The sequence below is a fragment of the Dermacentor variabilis genome, chromosome 6 (genome assembly GCF_050947875.1).
Source record: "Dermacentor variabilis isolate Ectoservices chromosome 6, ASM5094787v1, whole genome shotgun sequence".
NCBI classification, from domain to species: Eukaryota; Metazoa; Arthropoda; class Arachnida; order Ixodida; family Ixodidae; genus Dermacentor; species Dermacentor variabilis.
Window position 1 is genome coordinate 186317813 of NC_134573.1, and position 21167 is coordinate 186338979.

General features: G+C 47.6%; 1 protein-coding gene across 2 annotated transcripts in view; it reads right to left on the reverse strand.

Moving 5' to 3' along the window:
• Positions 1-547: 547 nt before the first annotated feature.
• Positions 548-21167, reverse strand: part of LOC142585953 (uncharacterized) — a 39288-nt gene continuing 18668 nt past the window's right edge. For both annotated transcript variants that reach the window (XM_075697084.1, XM_075697083.1), the window contains 3 exons: positions 3082-3114; positions 1908-1952; positions 548-851 (listed from right to left, as the gene is read on the reverse strand). In XM_075697084.1, the coding sequence (XP_075553199.1) occupies positions 822-851; positions 1908-1952; positions 3082-3114 (108 nt within the window). In that variant the 3' untranslated portion in view covers positions 548-821. The remainder of the gene's footprint in view (positions 852-1907; positions 1953-3081; positions 3115-21167) is intronic.

The window sequence follows — 21167 nt, forward strand, 5'->3', positions numbered from 1 at the left end:
AAAAAAATTAAGAACCCTTCCACTGTGTGAAGTTGGAAGGCCAACGAAGCTGTATTGCTCATTAGCTATATTAAGGTATGTATGGTAGTTATGCTATATTGGTTGAACTAACGCACAAACACATAACCTCGTTGCAGGCATAACAGCAGTGCCAAAAAACACACACAAAAGAAAGGCACACTGACAGACACGGACATCGCTGCAATGCCTGCATAAGTGACCAACTCGCCCAAGAACTCGTTTTACCGAAACATAACCTCGTTGTTTGTTTCGTTCTCTCTTTCTTTTTCTTTTTTTATTTCTTTTGTTATTTTCATTTTTTATTTCTTTTGTGACTGGTAATTGGAGGACCAGACTTCTGTTGAATTGCGCGCCACGATCTTAAATGGCCATAACGACGTCATTATAGGAATACAACACGCCACAGAACATCCACACAAAGTAGGCTTAATTTGTATTTTCCTTCAGCCCCTTGCTGATCATTATTATTATTTTTTCTTGCCAGTGCAGATTGCGACTAGCAGCAGAGGTCACGCAATTCTTTTCGGTTTGACAGGCACCACTAAAAAAAACCATATTTCTTGCACAGTATTTTTTTATTGTAAAAGTAAGATAAAAAGCAAGTGCACCATGCTAGATGGAGTAACTAGTTATGTGGACTCAGCCATAATATCGGATTTTCAACTAATAATGTGCTCGAAACTTCCAAGCAATCTTATTTTTAAGTCGTCGCAGAGCACCTCTGGAAGTGCGCAAGTCTAGAAAATTCAGTCTTGTAGGCAGCACTGAAAGCCTTGTCTCTGCAGCTGCGTCGACGTTCTTCAAGGCAGGGCGTTGTCGATGAGGCATTTCTGGGAAAAGCATCAGAGGTGAAAATAAAATCAGGAGCAATAGGCCTCTCAGGACAACTCTACTTATGATTAAAACAAGTGCAATTTATTCCGGCATATGGAGCTCTGGCGTCACTGCAGGTGTTTTATTTGAATTCAGAGTAGAATCAAACTAAACACACATGACAGCAGCAATTCTTTATATTTATTTTTCACTGTGAATAAACCGAAGCTTTTCGTAAATATTTACTGCCCCACTTTATAGTCAAAACTAAGTGACGTTGCAGAGTCGCGCGCTGTAGAAGGTAGACATTAGCGATGCATCATATATAGTGTCACAGGTCGCAGATGACCATGAGGCCTGCGAGGATAAGCCATGCGGATATCGATGGATAACGCTCAGATGGTAGAATATGATCACGATTTCGCATTACACTCGCTCGAATGAAGCACAACGTGAGGGTGCACGCAAGAGCCCACGCCCACGCCATTGTGGTGCAATAATGCAACGGCACTGCAAGAACCTATGGCGCTCACGGCATCCGGTGAGTTGCGATCGCCTCGTGCGACTTCACGCAACGCCAGTTCAGCCACGCGCCACAAGCACCCTTTGCATTCACAAAGAAGGCTGATTCGCGGAAAAACATTCATTGCTTTTCATTGCATTGGCAGGGATAGGACTTCCATCCTATCCCTGTCAACTTAATGCACTGTACGCTTTATGTAACACCCTCCATGCTTAAAGGTGTAGTTAGTAAAGCATTTCCTCTTGAAATCTATGATCGGAGAGATAAAGAGGAATGTGACAGGAAGATTATTTAGGTCAAGAAAAGGAGCACTGCTGCAGTTTTCTGGGGTAAAGGGAATGGAAGGCAGAAATGTTGCACGACAGAAGGAAGGTATGAGAGGCGCCGAAGCGCGTGTCAGTTACTGTTAGTTCATGACTCAGAACGCTGAATATGTGGATGGTTGTGCAAAACACAATGCCCTGGTATATGATACCCAAAAGGTGGGGGAAGTGTTACGGCGCGTACAGGTAAAACGAGCAAAAGTAACAAGAAAATATTTACAACGTACGAAAGCTGGTGCCACGGCCTCCTGCTGTTTCTTTCCGATGACCGCCTGAGTTGCGAAACATATTTCAAATTAATGGAACGAAATGAGTGCAAGAATAAAAAATGCACATCGTGTCCAATTAAATATGTTGAATTTATTTTAAAAATATATCATCTCCACAAAAGATTCCTTATAAAGCTTTCATCTATGGACGTTTCTTTTTCCCAATTCACTTGGTGTTTGAGCTGTCCTATAATATACGGGTATCCAGAGAAATATTTTAAATATTTCTCTGGATACCCGTATATTATAGGACAGGTCAAATATTTTAAAGCGAAGCTTTCTAGACAAATGTTGGCGGACTTTGCTGACCTCGGCTGCTGCTGTATCGCCGAACAGCTCGCATACATGACAGCCCTCGTATAACAAGTGCGCTTGCTTGCCGCGCTATGTGTACAACCCTTGCAGATTTGCTGGTCGCCGGCTCTGTTCTCTACGGAATTGCGCAGTGTTATAACACAGAGCGCCTGAATATCGTCAGTTCAACAAAGATACGCCTTGTCTACTACACCAGTAGTTCAATCTGAACCTGCCTACAGTTTAGACTACTGGTAACCTCGTCGAGTCGTACTTCCACCCCATGGTTTGATTTCATCGCCGAGCAGTTATATTTTCCCTACAACGCTGTTTAAGTAGAGTAAGCTTAAACGGCAGAATCGACCAAGCCGTCACAAAGAAAACAAACGCTTCGCCGCAACAGCGTTTGTGCTACTGCGTCAATTCAAAATTTACAGTAGTCTTAGCTCAGTGGCGGTTAAGATCGTTGTGCACAACGGGCTGGAGGAGCTGGCTAGCTGAATGCGTGTGAGAGAAAGGTTGCACGCGCCACGCACTGCATTCATTTAAAACCTTGTAGAGCATAGAATTCACTTTCAGGTTATTAAACAACCGGCCGATTCCATTCAACTGAGAAGTAAATACGTCCGCATTAATTAGCATTAGCTTTCATGATATCCACCGACTTCGTGAAAATACAGTACTGTGTTGTGTATAATGACACATCGAATTTTCGTCTACATCATTTGCAGCTTCAGAATATAAATATAACACGTAACATAGCAGCGTGCAAGACGTAATAGACACATAAGTATTCGTGCCAGCAGGTGAGAGTGCAAACAATGAACAAAGTACTTACGAAGGCTTCTGGTGACTGCATGCATTTAATTGACTGAAAGTAAAAATAAATCAGCGCATTGTTAAAAGATGACTTATAGAAGGGGAAAACCAACGCGCTGTCATCGCGCAACAAGAAGAGATCGACTGAAATCATGGCTGCAAGCAGAGAGTTCAAACGATCCAGAGGTACTCAACCAAAATTTTTTCATGGCATTTTATTTATCATTATTATTTTGCTCTATCATATAGCTTCCGACTCCTTAGTGAAGATGCGAGGCCTTAAATTTTAGACTGCATTACAAATAGTGAATTATACCATCTTTTGCGTGACGACTTCAAAATGCACACCGCATGTAGTGGGGCTTCTTTGCGTAATGTGTGCGTGCACGTCACAAAAGTCGGGGCGTGAATGCGACGCGATATCACTGGTAAGCGGTTCGATGCAGGTTAGGGGCTGAAACCCGCATTTTAATCGTCTTGTAAGCGAGGATGGGATAAGAGGAGAGAGAAGGTGAAATCAGGCGACAGGGGGAAGAACATAAGGCTTACTTCTGTCCAACGCGGTGAAGCGCAGAGTTAAAGAAGGAAGATCGATGCTGTGCGCGTCCAGCTTTAGCGGAGAAGTCGTTGCGTGGCTTACAACGACATCTTGAGTCTCAGGCGCTGCCACCGACATCACATAACTGCAGGCTTAAAAAATCTGGCATATGTCGCCAGAGGTACGATGACTGGGCGCTTTCACGTAATAAAAGAAAAAAAAATGCATTAAGACAGAAACTCTACTGGAGTTCTTTAGGCATACAGAAGCATTGTGCCCCTTGCTCATCTCCATGTAGTCCGGTGTCGTTATCAAACTCTGTCCGACCAGTATAAACCCTTATCAACCCTTATCGGCCGTTATCAGCCTCATCGGACTAGATCTGACACTTATCAACTCTTATCCGTTGTTATCAAACTTATCAGACTTGATCCGACACTTATCGGTTCTTATCAACCTTATCAGAATTGCTCCGACCATTATAAGCCCTTTTTATTCTTTAGCACCTTATCCATCTGCGTCGAAGCATTGTCAACCGTGATGAGACCCATATAACCCCTCATTACTCATTATCATCCTTATCAGCTCATTGACTGCTTATCTGTCTGTGTAGGGCGACGCCAAGCGCATGGGCCCTGAGAGATTGGTGGCATTTCGGTCAATGACGGAAAGCCTCTACGGAAGGGGCAACCAGCGAACACCGAAACGCATCGGGGATGTGGCGTGTTTGGGAATGAATTTTCGCCTTATCGGAATTCTCCGATATGCTCCAATGTTCCAAGTCAGCTCTACGTATGGTCTTAGAGATGGCTATTATTCCACCATCACCAAATCTTTCAAGAAAACCTTCGTAGAAATTGTTATCCCTTAACATTTGTTTTGTACCGCCGGTACAACACATTCGTATCCTTTAAATATATTCACCTGTAAGCGTGGCTGTTTCGCCCACTGGGTAAGACACATGGCTTCTGAGCGCGGGATCGTACGCTCGAAACTCACCCCCACCAACGTTTTAAATAAGTAAGTACTCTTCCTTTCGAATTTATTCTTATGTTTAAATGCGTATACATTTCTATGACCTACCCAACGAGGAAACATATCCGTCCGTCAGTCTGCCTTCCACTCTGTGAAGAAGGCTGACCAGCGAAGCTGTGTATGGCGAACTACACCTCCGCCGCGGGTTGGTCCGGCATTGCGCTATCTTCGGGATCGGCCCACATATGTGGAATGCTTAACGCCTGCTTCACCTCCACCGCGGGTCGGCCTGGCATTGCACCAATTTCGGGGTCGGCCCACGTATGTGGCATGCTTAACGCCTGCTTCACTTCCACGGCGGGTCGGCCTGGCATTGCACTACCTTCGGGATCGGCCCACGCATGGGGAGTGCTTAAAGGGGTTGGGACCCCAAATTTTGAGGCTATGAAAAGTATGTTGTAGGCTGCTTCCGTATGCGAGGACACCCACAACGAGGTATTGAACGCTGCAAACATTTCAAAATAATTTTAATTCAGCTCCAAAAAGTCATTAGAAGCTCCTTCTCGTAGTCGAAACCCATCGCTAGCGCGGCAGTTATGACGTCACATAGGAGGAACGAAAATATAGACCTCATAGCACACTAGCACAAAAATGTGACGTATGATGAGTAGCGCTGAAATGCCGATTACGGAGCCTGCTGAGCCGAGCGACCGAGCATAGCCTCCACTATGACCGAGCTACAGCCCCCCCCCCCCCCATATACATATCCTTTCTAAAGAAGGGTAAGACGTTACCCTTCTTTAGGATTCTAAAGAATCCTAAAGAAGGGTAAGGCATGCACACGCGGACACAGGAGCAGAGAAGTGGACGACGCCGCACGGCGGCCCGCGAACGGCAAACTGCGTGCCGCGAGTTACCGTGCCAGTAATGTGGACGGGTCTTTCACGTTGAGTGTAACACTAGCCGGCCAACTCCAAAATGGACTAGGATATGCGGCGTTCGTGTTGTCCGCTTCTCTCCTCTTGTGTCCGTGTCTGCACGCAATTGCCCCTTCTTTGCATTATGAATCCTAACCAAATAGCTCAGCTTCCTGTCATTCTAAATATCTTTCTCTATGCTACAGGCGTCTAGAACACTGTAACCGAGCTAACATACACAGCACTCTCGCGGAGAGCAGTTGACGTATACCATGTGCCAGTCGCATAGTTTGGTAGCTCGGAGCGGTCTCTCGTTCGCTTGGTGTTTCTCAATGTGTAAAGGCCCGTCCACGTTACCGGCACGGAAACTCGCCGCACGCCGTTTGCCATTCGCGGGCCCCCGTGCGACGGCGGTTTTGCTCGCGAACGGCGAGATTTCCTTGCCGTAGAGAGGACGGGCCCGGGACCCATTTGTACAGCAGCCTTACGGCGAAGCGGCCATTCAGCGACCGCGGAGTGGTCCCTCTGGCACCGACGGCAGCCTCACCGCCGCTGATCGTTCGGCACCGCCGATATCGTCGCTAGGCCTTTTCCGGTTCACTTCAAACCTAAAGCTTACGGCGCTTCGAAATGAATCACCGACTCTCACACGCCGCCATATTAACGCGATAGCGTTAAGGAGCTCGTGTCGCAGAAAAGCCGGTGTCGTCGGCGTCGGCGTCGGTGTCGGCGTCGGCGTCCGCGGCGTTGGCCGTGAGCGATAAATCACGGCAGGCGCTTCATAAATAAAAAGCAACTTCCAAGATGGGCTGGGTGGGAATCGAACCAGGGTCTCCGGAGTGTGAGACGGAGACGTTACCACTGAGCCACAAGTTCAATGCTTCAAAGCGGTACAAAAGCGCCTCTAGTGAACGCGGTGTTGCCTTAGAAACGAGCTGTTTCTAAGGCTCAGGCGTGCGTCGCTTGCTCAGGCGCACATTTCGTTGTCGCGCCGAACGCTGCGTTGCTCGACGCTCACCGCGTCCGGTGCGGTGCGGGGAGCGTAGTCGCTGCGCCGTAGCCCATTGTCTTACACCCCTTGGCGGGTCGATGGGAACGCTGTCGCGTTCCACTCTTGAAGGCGAAGCTTAAGCGTCCTCCAATTTTTTTCTTACCGTTGTTGTCGCTCTTCGCAAAAATTATACCAATCGCGACATGCACTTCGAATCGCCAGTTGTTTACCTCTGCTGGCAGAGCACGCGTATGCGCGAGCAGACGACGCAGCATGGTTTTACGTCACTATTTTGTGACCCACGTGACCAAGCCGTGTTGCGCTTCCTCTCCTATGACGTCATAGCATCACCCGGAGCCCAGAAACCGAAACCAAGATCGCTCGGTATAATAATGCTATTAATAAATTATTTATCGGGTATATATGAATCCCGCGGTGTGTATCGTGCTTCCTGATGCAGTACGCAACGCTTGAATTGAAGAACGCATGAACGAAAATTTTCATGTCTCCACACCTTTAAGGCCTGCTTCACCTCCGCCGCAGGTCGGCCCGGCATTGCACTATCTTTGAGATCTGGGGTGCTATAACGTAAAACTATTCCAAACTTTTCTATTCCAATTCTGCTATCAGCCCACCGCGATTGGTCAAAAACTTTTCTGGACCACCCCCACTTCACCTGTCTGTCATGCGACGTCACGAAAACCGCAATAGCTCCCCGTCTGATATGACGTGTACACACTGATTATCCATAACATGACCGAACAAAACAAAAATAGTTATTTCTGATTCGCCGCCTTTTGTACATTAGCCCTCGGCTATTGGTCAAACGTTTTCGGGCTGCACCCACTTCACCTGCCTCTCACGCGACGTCACAAAACCGCAAGAACTTACTGCGTCAAAGTGACGCGTACGCGATAAAAATGCATTAATATGCCGAACAAAACGGAATTTTCTTCTGAATAGCCCCAGGCTGCTCCGTTCCGAAAGGAATAAAAGATGGCTGCCGCCGATCGCTTCGGCACTAGCTACTCGCCCCTGCCGGAGAGCATGGGTTTATTTGCGTGTAATAAAACTTTTTGCGTGGCCATGGAACGTTTTCGAGAACTTTCGGCACATTTACGACCTCGTTCTGCTAACTCTTCTTTGCTGAGGATCCGTTTCAGCGTTATTCCTAAGCTTCCGTTGCATGCCGCCGCGACTGTCGACGAACCACCGCAAGCAAAGTAAGAGAAAGCGAACCAATCGCAGACGCTGGCACCACCCTCTTCATCCGCTTATTGATATTCAGTGCAGTGGCTCGGCACCATTCCCTCTACACTTGAGCATGCTCCTCTCCTCTTGTGAGCCAATTACGTAAGACAAGCCTCAGTGCAGGCAATGTTATTCGTTGTTCAAGCAAACAAAAGTGACCTCCTATGAACGAGGGGAGCATTTCATCGGTTTGTTCAGACAGCCCTGCGGGTGACCGCCCGATGCTTACGTCGGCGGTTACGGAAATTTGACGTCAGGAGATTGGAATGGAAACATATTGGAATAGCTTTACGTTATACGGCCCCTGCACCCATATGGTGAGTGCTTAAGGCCTGCTTCACCTCCGCCGCGGGTCGACCCGGCATTGCACTATCTCCGGGATCGGCCTACGTATGGCGAGTTTTTGCTTACCACGCCAAAGACACGAAAATTTCTTTGGACGGTAGAAGTATACAGCTTCGCTGTAAGAATGGTAGATCCCATGCACTGAGGGAATTGATGTAAGCGAAGATTTGTGTGCTCTTTGCTCTGATTCACAATAGTTAGCGGCGATGTTGGCTGCGAATGTATAACTTCTTCAGCGTTTAGTCCAATACGAGTGGTGAGCTGATGTTAAACGTTACCTTCCGTGAACCTCTGCTGTTTGTCAGCGTATAGTCCACAGAACACACAGGAAGACGTGTTTGCTTGAGGCGTTGTTGTGCATCATTGTTTATAACTCTGGGAGGGTGGAGCATTATCATTGCCTCACATGGCACATCGCAAGTGGCAGACGTGTTAATCATTGATTGAATTATGGGGACGTAGTTATTTCAGACAATTATTATAGTTGTATGTATACATTGTATACATACATCCGTGGTCTGCAACCCGTTTCACTGCGTTGCGAAGGCACTCCTGTTTTCCAAGATGGATGGATGGATGGATGTTATGAGCGGTGGGTTGCGCCACCAAGTTCTTGTTATTGTGTTGCGTAATGTCCTACCTATGTTTTAAAAAAAATATGCAGGTCCCACGCACTGTGGTAATTGAAGCACGCGAAGCTATTTGTGCTGTTTGCTTTGACTGACGATAATTAGCGGTGATGTTCACAGCAAATGTTTAATTTCTAGAACGTTTTGTCCAACACGAGAGTGGTGAGTTAATGTTAAACGTTACCTTGCGTGCACCATTGATGTTTGCCTGCGTTATACACAAAATGCAAAGGGAGAGGTGTTTGCTTGAGGCGTTGTTGTGCGCCATGTGCCCCATATTTCATAACCTCTGAGAGAGCTGAGCATTGTCATTGCCTCACATGGCACATCGATTCGTGGCAGAAGCATTAAACTTAAATTTGATTATAGGGCTGTACTTGCCAAACCACAATCGGATTATGAGGCAGGCCGTAGTGGCGCACTCCGGATTAATTTTGGCACCTGGGTCTTCTTTAACGTGTCCCTAGATCAAAGTGCGCGACCGTTTTTTATTTCGCCCCCGTCGAAATCCGACTGTCTTGATCAAATCCGCGACCTCGAGCAATGTCATAGCCGCAAAGCTATCCCGGCGGACGCAGAAGTGATGATTTGACGTGCGACCGCTTTCGTTGTGTCGCCTATAGACCCTTAAGGTGTACTTTAATCCGCCTTTTGAAACGCCGAACTGCGCATGCGCGGAGCCCTAGCGGCTGAGGACTGAAGCAATTTGGCAGGCGCACCGGCCGGACTCGACTCTCTCCTCCGAGTGAATGGAGTACGGCCGTGGCAGGCGTTGCCCTTGTCAGTGGAACAAGGCGCCAGCCGTTTGTCTTACTCTTACAGACCGGCACATATCCGTGTCTTGCCGTTCTACACGGTTTACCCCGACGTACATCGCGACGACGCCTGCCCCTCCTGCGGGCAGACCTCCACTCTAGCACACATGCTCCGGGAGTGCGGTTCGAGATACCCCAAGTTCAGTAAGGAGGAGTGGGACTCGCGTTTGCGTAGCTCCGCTCTAGACAAGCGAATCCTGGCTGTCCGGCGTGCCCGTGACCGGGCCCGTGGGCTACACATTCCAGTCCTGACGTGGGACTAGCCGGGTGCACGACGAGTTCGCGTCCTCGCCGGAACTCCAATAAAGTTCTTTCACTCGTCAGCCTTGCCATTCTCGCTGCCGTGCGCAAGGAACGCCTTTCAAACTTTTTTGCCATCGAAATTTGGCGCAATGCCAACGTCGTGTCTCGTTTACGGCTGCACCTCCCGTGACCATCCCAGCAGGGCAATGCGGATTTTCCGATTTCCGTCGGTAAAACGCGATCGACAGCGCCGTGAAGCCTAAAGTAGAGCTGCACTTTGTGACAGGTGTGTATTGGCATATGCAGTTTACCTCTCTGTTATTGTCATTACTGACTCATGCGAATAATCTCCACGAAGACGTAAACGTATGTTGGAGCTAGCGAAACAAACGATTTCTGAGCTCGCGCGACCTGGTTGAGTGAAACGCGAAGTGTTTTTTTTTTTTTTCTCTATCGTCACTGAACGTCCGTCGCTAGAACGCCGTCATTTCGCAACTTCACACCGTGCACACTTACAGCTTTAGAAACGCTCAGCGAATGGTGATGTCGGCGTAGTTATCTGTCCGAGCTAAGGTCACCTGCACTGCCGGGCTGACGTGGGAAACAGCGTGCACTGTGCAAGTAGCTGATAGTGCTAGTTAGCAATCGTTGCTAGTTGTCGTTTCGTCATTCTTGTCGGCACCAAGTAAAATAATATTTACTTGCAGAAGGCTTTTATGTTCGTTTAGCGAATCGAGAGCTAGTACGGCATGTACTAAGGCTCATTTTCCTGTGTGGCATCTTCTGAAGTCGAGTGACACATCTTGCTGTGTAACTGACACATTTCTGGGGCGCCTTTGCTGTCGCCCAGACATCTGAGCTTCATAGTGACACTTGCACTTGTTTATCTTTTTTTCGGGTGACCGCTTTTCACCGTGAAACAAATGTTATCGCTCAGCGCGGGACGCGCCCGCGTGCATCAGAATTTTATCGAAAATTATCGATCGTTTTATCCGCTGTACGCCGTCGCCGAACCTTGTGTAATCTGATTGCATGTATGCGCGACGCGAATGGTGTAGGATTTTCTGAAGACACGCGGGCACCAGCTATTACTCTCGACCGTTCGATGGTTCATGTATAAAAGCTGACGCGCTTGACCCGCTGAATGCGCTGATCAGATTTCGACGATTGCCGACTGTCTTCGCCGCTATCGTCGTGCTTTAAGTGTAGCCTGTTTTTGTGGGCACAGGTTCGGCCAATAAAAGTTAGCTTCGTCATTCACAGTATTGCTACTGTGTTCTTTGCTGTCCCTACCAAGTCCCTACTACGTGACAGTAACGACGCTGTTTGTGTACACGCAGGAGTTAAAAAAATTGGAGGACGCTTAAGCTTCGCCTTCAAGAGTGGAACGCGACAGCGTTCCCATCGACCCGCCAAGGGGTGTAAGACAATGGGCTACGGCGCAGCGACTACGCTCCCCGCACCGCACCGGACGCGGTGAGCGTCGAGCAACGCAGCGTTCGGCGCGACAACGAAATGTGCGCCTGAGCAAGCGACGCACGCCTGAGCCTTAGAAACAGCTCGTTTCTAAGGCAACACCGCGTTCACTAGAGGCGCTTTTGTACCGCTTTGAAGCATCGAACTTGTGGCTCAGTGGTAACGTCTCCGTCTCACACTCCGGAGACCCTGGTTCGATTCCCACCCAGCCCATCTTGGAAGTTGCTTTTTATTTATGAAGCGCCTGCCGTGATTTATCGCTCACGGCCAACGCCGCGGACGCCGACGCCGACACCGACGCCGACGCCGACGACACCGGCTTTTCTGCGACACGAGCTCCTTAACGCTATCGCGTTAAAAGAAAGAACGCGGTCGACCGCTATGTTCGTACCACGGCGCGTTCTAAGAAGAAGACGGGCGCCCCACAAACAGAGGGTATCACCGATCTTGGTTATCCTGATCATTTTTTTTTTGCATTTTGCTAGATGTATACACACTTTATGTGGGTAAATAACTTACGCAACTTGGCATTTTCTCGGCCTCCCCACTGCCTGTGTACGCATGTACGTCTAGCACATGATAAAACATAAAGCAAGACATGCAGTGGTGAAACGTGATATTCGCCCTAAGAACTACACCACATGCCCTATTGGAGCGATGCGTTTTTGTGCGTGCTCATACTGTTTTATTACTTATTCATTCTACGCCACAGGCACAGCGGTTTCAGGCCAAAGAGGAGCTTGTAAAGCGTTGCCGAAGCTCTTCTTCCAGCCGTTCGTCACGCTGAATAAACCTCCCGGTAGAAAGCATTCACCAGCGGGCTCGATGGCCAGCTGACGATAAAAAAAATATGACGCCGCGTACACGTTGTTTCGGTCTTGTGGCACGCGCTGCTTGTTCGGTCGCGAGTCTCGCGTAGGGCGGCTGTCGCGGCGCGCAGCAGTGCCTGCTAAATTGTTTCTCGTGGCCACCGCACGATGGCGCCACAATGCATCGCAAAAGGCGGATTAATGCGGCTCTGCTTCTGCACTCCCTGCGTAAGTTGTCCGCTAGACATTTTTGCATGGTTTTATTTTTCAGAAATAGCTGGAAGGTACCAAACCGTACCTCCAACTTAAGTTTATCCAGCGTTTCCTTGCCTTCCCACGTCACATTTTCCATATCTCCCCCCCCTCCCCCTTATTTCTACGGAAACTGCGAGCGAAGAGTGGCAAGGCTGTTATTCACTCGTTTCGCGACTGCGTCGATTCTACTCATTCTCTGCCTTATCTTCCCCCTTCTCTCTTTCATTCTATTATAGTTGGGTACAACATTAGAAAAAAAGGGGAGGCCCCGTCCAGATGACCGAAGCGTGACAGCCGATTGCCTCTATGACTAAAGTAGTGCCGCTCAAAAAACCCTGCTTCTAAAACTCGTAATTCTCTGTATAAACAAAGACTTTTGTATTTTTATGACTGTCTTGCTAGAGCTCTCGTGATTAGAATACTACAGCCCATGCTGGATCACGAGGGAAAAATAACCCCGTGCCTTCTACAGTGCTGCGCGTCGTGTGCTCTTTAGCTTCACTGCAAGGGACAAAAGTGGAAAGAGCAGCTCTGCATGACCTTTGCGCAGTGGCGTAGCTAGGTCGTCTGGCACCCGGGGCCCATAGGTCTTCTGTCACCCCCCCCCCCCGGGTGTAGCCGGCGGAAAGGGTGTCTTCAGACGTATATGACACCCCCCCCCCCTCCACAGGCCCCTTGCACCCGGGGCCCCCGGCCCCCCGGCCCCCCTGTTGCTACGCCACTGCCTTTGCGATGGTTTACATGTACACGGCACATTTACTACTCGTTTTCGGAGCTTAAAATGAATCATTTACTATTTAAGATGTACTTAAAGAAGCAGTGCGTTTATCGAAGGCCACTACAAACCTGGGGCGAGTAGACGATCGAGGCAGGAAAGGTACAAAAATGCTTCATTCGGCGGTTTAAATAAATGCTCTTGGTTTTAAATAACACAAGATTTATATTTTTTTTGTTTTGTGTTTTCACAAGCTTATTTCCAAGAATGTGACTCTTTTCTTGTTGTTGCTCCTTTTCACGTTTTTTTTATTATTATTTGCAAGCCTGCAGTCTCGCCAGTTCGCGTAGCGTAGCGTCAGCGAGGCTCGCTGCAATCTTCCTTCGCCGGATCAAGGCTCAGAATAAACGCACGCGGCACAAATAATGCATCGTAAGCTCGTGGTAATATTTCCGGCATGATAGACCACCACAAACAGTTTGGGAATTCACTGGGACGCGGGGCAGACGCACACTACTGACGCGATTCGGCCCAATTCGAAGCGCGGGTGGCCATCTTCTCCATCGGCGGGGTCACCGTCCGTCCGGCTCGTGACGTCAGTCTGCGGCACACGCCGCGGCCCGAGGCCACACCTCCCGGGCCAGCCCTTCCTACTCTCGAGACGTCCAGTCTGCGTCAGCGGGGGCAGGGACCGTACCCAGCACCTACTCGGGGATCCTTCAACATCACAGGCCGGAACGCGGGCTGTACCCACCACCTCAGATAAAGCTCAACAAAGAACAACGCACCACACTCAAAAGACTACAGAATAGCACTTACACCCAGGGAATCTTCATGCACGGACTATACTCAACGCTACAAGGATACCACTGCCCAATGTGCGGCGTACCGGACCCCTTGGAGCACCTGATCCTCGAATGTCTATGGCAGATAGACACAGAAGCATTGCCTTCACCGAAAGACTGTTGTTACGCCAGACAGTAAAGCGACGACCTCATAGAAAGGTGGCAGGCCAAGCTCGTCTCCAAGGACCTCTATCAACAACAACGCCTCGTCGCCAGGGCCAAGGAGGCAGTGAAGGCCAGAGGGTTCCTGGAATGAGGAGACCTCCCACCTAGAGTAGAACAAGGACTTACCCCAGGATACTGTTTCAAAAATAAACGTTTATTCCTCCTCCTCCCCCTCCTGTACCCGACTAAAGCTTCCCTCTGGACTTCAATCTTGGCAGAAAGGTAATTTAACACCTGCACATGGGCTAGATGGTTCATTGCAGACCGATGGAAAATAAGCGCACTGGAAGACACACACGAACAGCCGAGAAAGACACAGGACAGGCGCTAAGGTAAGCGCTTGCGGGGGGTCGCGGATAATTGCAGCTGTCAAGAGGCTAATGTGGCGACGACCGGGAGTTCCAGAGGGCATTGTGCATATTTGACTCAGCGCGGTCAAAACGAGTTCCTCGCGTCTCTTTTCTCTTACCGCGTTTCTCTTACCGCGCCGCGGTAGCTCAATTGATTAGAGCATCACACGCGTGATGCGAAGATGTGATTTCGTTCCCCACCTGCGGCAAGAGTTTTTGTCATCCACTTTCATTGCCATTAATTTATCATTTCTTTAATTCAATTAGTAAGTACAAGTAATTTCTTCTATGTTTTCCATGGTGTCTTTGTTGGCTTGTCATTATATGATTAACAAAAACCGGACCCCTTTCCTATCGTTCTTACATAACGAGGGTCTCGAATCCGGCAACATTGAGGCCTTCAGGTAGCAAGTGCGGGTTTATTGACCAGTTACCTTCGCCAAGAAAGATCACGTGCTCGTGAGGCGTATGGCAGAAAGGATGTTCCACATCCGCCGCCAAGGTTCGTGAGTGGTGGCGCTGGGTAACACTCCCAAAGTTAGTTCAAGTAGTAACAAAATAAAGCCCAAGAAAGTGGATGGGGAAACCGCGCCGCGGTAGCTCAATCGGTTAGAGCATCGCACGCGTAATGCGAAGACGTGGGATCGTTCCCCACATTCGGAACTTACTTTTTAACCACTTTCGTTGCCATTAATTAAAAATAAAATTAAATTATGAAGTTTAAATGCCAAAACCACTTTCTGATTATGAGACACACCGTAGTTGGGGACTCCGGAATTTTCTACCACCTGGGGTTCTTTAACGTGCACATAAATCTAAGTACTCGGGTGTTTTCGGCCGCGGTGGCCGAGATTTGATCCCGCGACCTCGTGCTCAGCAGCCCAACAACATTGTCACTGAGTAACCATGGCGGGTTATTGCCATTAATTTATAATTTATGTAATTCAATTAGTAAGCACAAGCAACTTCCCCTATGTTTTCCTTGGTGTCTTTGTTTGTTGGATTCTCATGACAAGATTAATAAAAATCAGGCCCTGCGCTTAACCCCCTTCACTTTCGTTCTTTTCTTCTCTACCACGCTCCTTCCATGTATATACACGCTCTAAACCACCCTCCGACGCGGTGTGCCGGACAGAAACAGCAGCAGCAGAAGGGGGAAGTCGAAGAAAAAGAAAGTTTCGCTTTAAAAGGCCACGTTGCCGTAAGCAAAGTTTCTGAGCTCCTATCGTGAACTTTGTTTTTGTGTGCCTCCATTGTTTGTCGTTTCTCAACTTTTCTTCCACAATTCTTCCAATCGCCTCTTACTAATCTCTATTGCGGGCATGCTTACCTTTCCCCTGCTCTCGCTGAACCCAAGGGTTTCAAGGAGGCCAGTGATTCATATATCGACCACTGGGCAGATATCTTCACATTCTAATAAAACATGCTCCATCGTTTCCCTAGATTTACAGCTGCAAGCACATGCTTCTTCCTTCTTATATGTCGCTTTACAAGTGCGTGTTCTAAGGCATCCTGATCTTGCTTCGAAAAGTAATGAGCTTGCCTTTGAGTTATCATAAATTGTTTCTTTCCCTATTTCGTTTTTGCCTCTTAAGTAGTTACTGACGGCAGGTTTCTTTTAAACTTCCGCAACCCGTGAGATTATCTCAGACTCTCTGACTTTCCGCTTCACGTTCTTTGTTGCTGTGTTGCTCACCATAGAGGTCGAGTACTTGCTGGTAAGCTTCCTAGTTCTTTTCTTCCACTGCGAATAAATGTTCTTCCTGTACAAATACCTTTACGCTCTTCCAGCCCACTTACTTTCTTCCATTTTCCTCAGTCGTTCTTCATAATTAATTTTACTGTGAGCTTCCCTCACTTCAAAACTTGTCCAGCCCAAACCACCCCGCACTGCTTCATTTGTAGTCTACCCCTGGGAGCCCAATGCGAGGCGTCGCACTGACCTTTGGTTGCCATCGAGCCCTGACTGCATCCCTGATTTCAAGCAAACAACCGCATTTACAAAAGTAAGTCCTGGAACCATTACACCTTTCCACATACCCCGGAGCACCTCATAGCTATTGTATCCCCATAGTGCTTCATTATGCAAAAACGTGAGGCGTGCAGACAGGACACAAGAGAAGAGAAGTGGACAACACGAATGCCGAGTATCAACTGAAGGGAGCCCTGAGGAGAAAGAACGAAAGAAGACACAAAACTCATCTGCGCAAGCTCTGGAATGGTATCACCACGTGTAAGTCAGGTACATGTGCCGGTCTACGTGAGAGACAGCTGTTAGGGCACTTAATCTCTTGCTTATGTAGAGATTAAACCCGATATTACTTCCTTCTAGCGCCCTTTGCACCTTCAGCATGTACATCATAAACAGCAGTGGGGATAAAGGGCACCCCTGCCTCAGTCGTTCCTTGATATCTACTTTCTCCTCGCTCCTCATCTGTTTCTATTCAACGAAAACTGTATTTCCTAGGTAAATCTGTTTCAAAAGCTGCAGAAAATCGTCGCCTAAGCCTTCCCTTTCCAGAATATCCCACAAAATGCTGCGTTCAACGTTGTGATACGCTCCTGTAATGTCAAAAAAGGACACATATAACGATATACTTTCTACTCTTGATATTCCAATACATTGAGTAAGGACAAATAAGTTATCATCCAAACGCCTGCCTATTCTGAAGCCAGGATTCTGAAGTTTTCCCGAAATGCCAATATTTTCTGTCCATGCTTGTAGCTTTAGCTTAACGGCCTGCAATTTCTAACCTGCATATTACCGACGTAATGGTCAACGGTCCATACGAGTGAGTTCTAGCTTTCTCCCCCTTGCCTTTATAAATTAAATTAGTCCTAATTTGTCGCCAACTGTCTGGTATCCGTCTATCTTTTAAACTTGTTTCTACTGTTTTCAACAGAGCTTCCTTACTTTTTGGTCCTAGTTCATTAATCAGCCTAACGAGAACCTCGTCTAGCCCTGTGGCTGTGCGCTTCAGAATTTTCTCTTCGGCTTTCTTCCAGTTGAAATTTGGCACCACCAGCTCCTCTTCCATCTGGTTTTCTTTCGTGACCCTTTTTCCTCCACTACAACCTCGTCATTGCTTAGGAAAGATTCAGCTGTTACTTTTCGGATGCAATTTATTGCCGCGTTCCCTTCCAATTTGTTTCCATCTTCGTCTAGAATGTGTTGTAATGCTCCAGACTTCCGGCCTAATAATTTTATGTGGTTTCAAAATATTCTAGGTGCGGCCTGCTTTTTCTCACGTATTTCTAACAACGAACGTCCACTTTCACCTTTTATCTTTGCTTGCACCAGTATTTGAACCATATATTTTTTTCTCCCGGTATATTTCCCATTTTCTGGCTATTTCATCCTGCGGCAACTGCGCTTTTTTCACCTGCCTGTGCTCTCGGGATGCTTTCTGTCGTTCGGCGATCGTTTCTCGTGTCTCCCTGTTCCACTAGCTTTCCAGTTCCTTTTTTTCCTTTCCAACGAGCATGTTACGTCTCTTTTCGTATTTCTGTCGTTATTAAACTTATAAGCTCTCCATATTCCCACTCTTTGCTTGGCCATTTGCCAAGTTCTTTCTCGACTCGTGTGACTAAATTTGTTATTTATTCAGCATTCAAATTTGGACTGGCTATTCTACGCTCATTGTCCTCTTTCCCAACTCCATATCCCATTTTAGAAATGATGCGTTTATAGTCACTCCCTACGCTACTATAAGCATAACATAAGTATAATAAGCAGGATGCACGAAGGCGAACGCCAGCTGGTGGTGTTGCAAGAAACCCAGCGGTGCGCGAGCAAGACCACAGCGGCAGCGCCAGGAAAATTGGAAGGAGCGGCAAAGAAAGCTTCACTCTAAAAGACGGTGGCAAGCTTCGAAGCTATAGGAACTCGCGCTCAGAAGCCGAGTGCCCTACCCACTGGGCTATACACCCATGCTCGAAGAAGGTAAATATATCTGAAGCGTATGAATGTGTTTTACCTGCGGTACAAAACAAATGTCAAGGGAGAACAGTTTCTATGAAGGCTTTGTTGAAATATTTGGTAATGTGGAACAAAAGTCATTTCTAGGACCACACATGGGCCCGCCTTGGAGCGCTGTAGGCATCAGGAAAATTCTAATTTTGCGACAATGTAATTCCGAACACGCCACATCCCCGATGCGTAGCGGGTTGAGCCTTCCGTTAGGATGTTACTCCTCTGTAGAGCGCTGCTTAGGCGCATACGTCTAACGCACGCTGATGCACGTGCTCACGCCAATATATAGACGCAGTGCAGACCGTCTTTCGCGGGAAAACGGTAAGCCTACAGCCCATTAAAATGTCGGCGGAGTCAGGTCCATTCACTCCTCTGTAAAGCACTGGTTGGGCGCATACATCTAAGCACACGCTAATGCACGTGCTCACGCCGGTCAAACGCTCCTGTAATGCCTAAAAAGGCCGCATATAACGGTCTCCATTTCTACTCTCAATATTTCTATACACTGAGTAAGGACAAATAAGTTATCATCCAAACGCCTACCTATTCTGAAGCCATTCTCAAGTTTTCCCAAATGCCATTATTATCTGCCCATGCTTGCAGCTTTAACTTAACTGCCTGCATTGCTAACATGCATATTACCGATGTAATGGTCAACGGTCTATACCAGTGAATTCAATCTTTGTCGTCCATAGATTGCGAAGAGCCCGTCAGTTGAGTTGACATACCCGCTGCCACAGAGGCATTGCGTAACCAAGGAGTACAGGAAACATACGTGAATATATTTGCGAATATATCTCAAGACTTCACAGCTACTCAATTCTTCCTACAAAAAAGCGTATAAATACCTGTTAAGAAGTGGGTCAGACAAGGATATCCCATATGTTAAATGATACTCACTCTATGCCTAGAAAGTAGCAGGTCTGAAGATTATTATGCAGAATATTACGGCAGTCTCCAATAGCCCGGCACGAGAACGAGAATTGCGGACTAACAGCGAGCCTGTAGAAGCACTCTAGAAGCTTGTTTATGTAGGCCAGTTAGTCACAGGGACCGGATTATCAATCCGAATGAAATCTACAGAAGGCCAGAATTGGTTTGGAGCACATAGGGAAAGTATTACCTAGTCATGATCTGCAGCTTACCGCTATCCTTGAAACGTGTGCAATCATTGTATTCTACCATTAGTAAAATATCGGGCATAAACTTGCAGGTCGACAAAGAAGCTTGAAAAGAAGTTAAGGGTCGCGGAACGAGTCGTTGAACCAAAAAATTATGGACTTAACACTAAGAAAACAGGAAGATAGCGGTGTGGATTAGAGAGCGAATGGGGGCAGTCGATACATTATGGTTGATCATAAGAGGAAGAAATGGAGGCTGCTTGGTCATGATGTAGTTAACCAGTGGTCCATCGACTATAAGAGTTTCGGAATGGTGCCAAGGGAAGGGAAGCGCAATTCAGGATGGCATGTAAATACGTAGTGGGGTAAAATGAGGAAATTCTGAGCAGTGAGACAAGATAGAGGAATTCGGCGATCTCTGGAAGAGAGTTTAGTCCTCCAGTGGACATACAAAAGGGCTGCTGCTACTGCTGGTGCTGCTGCTGCTGATGATGATGACCTATCGTAAATGCATTCAATTTCCTCAGCACCGTGATGCCGCTGCAGCCCGTTCGTGACGTCATGTTGTTGATTAATGCCCTAGCTCTTACAGTTTGAAATAGCGAAAAAAATCCTTTACAGAAGAATACGGTTAGCAAGTAAATTAACATTAATTATTAATTATTTATTAATTAAATTATTTATTTATTAATATATCATTTAGCTCATTGGTCATTGTGAACTGTAGTATATTGTTGGTGATATATGGGTGCACTCGGTATACTGTGAGATAAGCGAGATCTAAATTTTTAGCTCCGATCTCATTGAAGTTTTACTGAAGTATGCAAACATAACCTCGGTGAATTGGACTAATTATTATGTTCTCGTATGTGTTCTCATATGTTTTAGCCTCGTCCTCCACTACCCTCCCCGCTTCTTTTTAGAGCGCAGCTCTTAGTTTCCTGTCTCTGCGGCAAGCGGCGGCGGCGTAACCGAGTGAACGCGCACGACGGCGAAACATGAAAGAGCGAACGCGGAGCGGCAGACGAAAGACGCGAGCCGCGAGCGGCGGAAACAAATGAGAGCGGCCCCTTCAGTGCCGTGAACGCGGGAAAGTGGTTTCATGCGGACCCGCCCGACGGCTCGATGCGTTCGCGTATCTGGTCTCAGCAGGACCACTCGTTTCGCGCTAACGCCTGCTCGCGTCGGCTCTCGCTCGCGCTCGTTTGGTGTGCTTGGTTTGGTCTCGTTCGCGCTTGTTTCGATTGTCATGGTTTGCGATTGTTCTGTAATTTGATTGCATGCGCGACGCGAATCGTGTGGTACTTTCAGGAAGCCAAGCGACGCCAGCGATTACACTGGAACCTTCGACGAATCATGTGTAAAAGCCGACGTGCTTGACCCGCAGATCAGATATTCGATGATCGCCGATGCTACTAGATTCTCTGTTAAATTATTTGCCTCAATATATTGCGAAATGAAAACACGTATATAGCTGCGCGAAAATTTCGCATTAGGGAGTATCGTAATCGTCGGTCAGTTTTTTCCTTCACATCATATATAGAATTTTAGGCCAAACACGTGTCCCCTAGGCGTCACTAACGTGACGTCTCCATCACTGAAATGTTTACGAGCGAAAGGCGGTAAACGCCGTCTACAAACATCTTTGTCTCTGCTTAAGTTTTCCCGCTGCCTGAGAAGCCGTGTATTGTC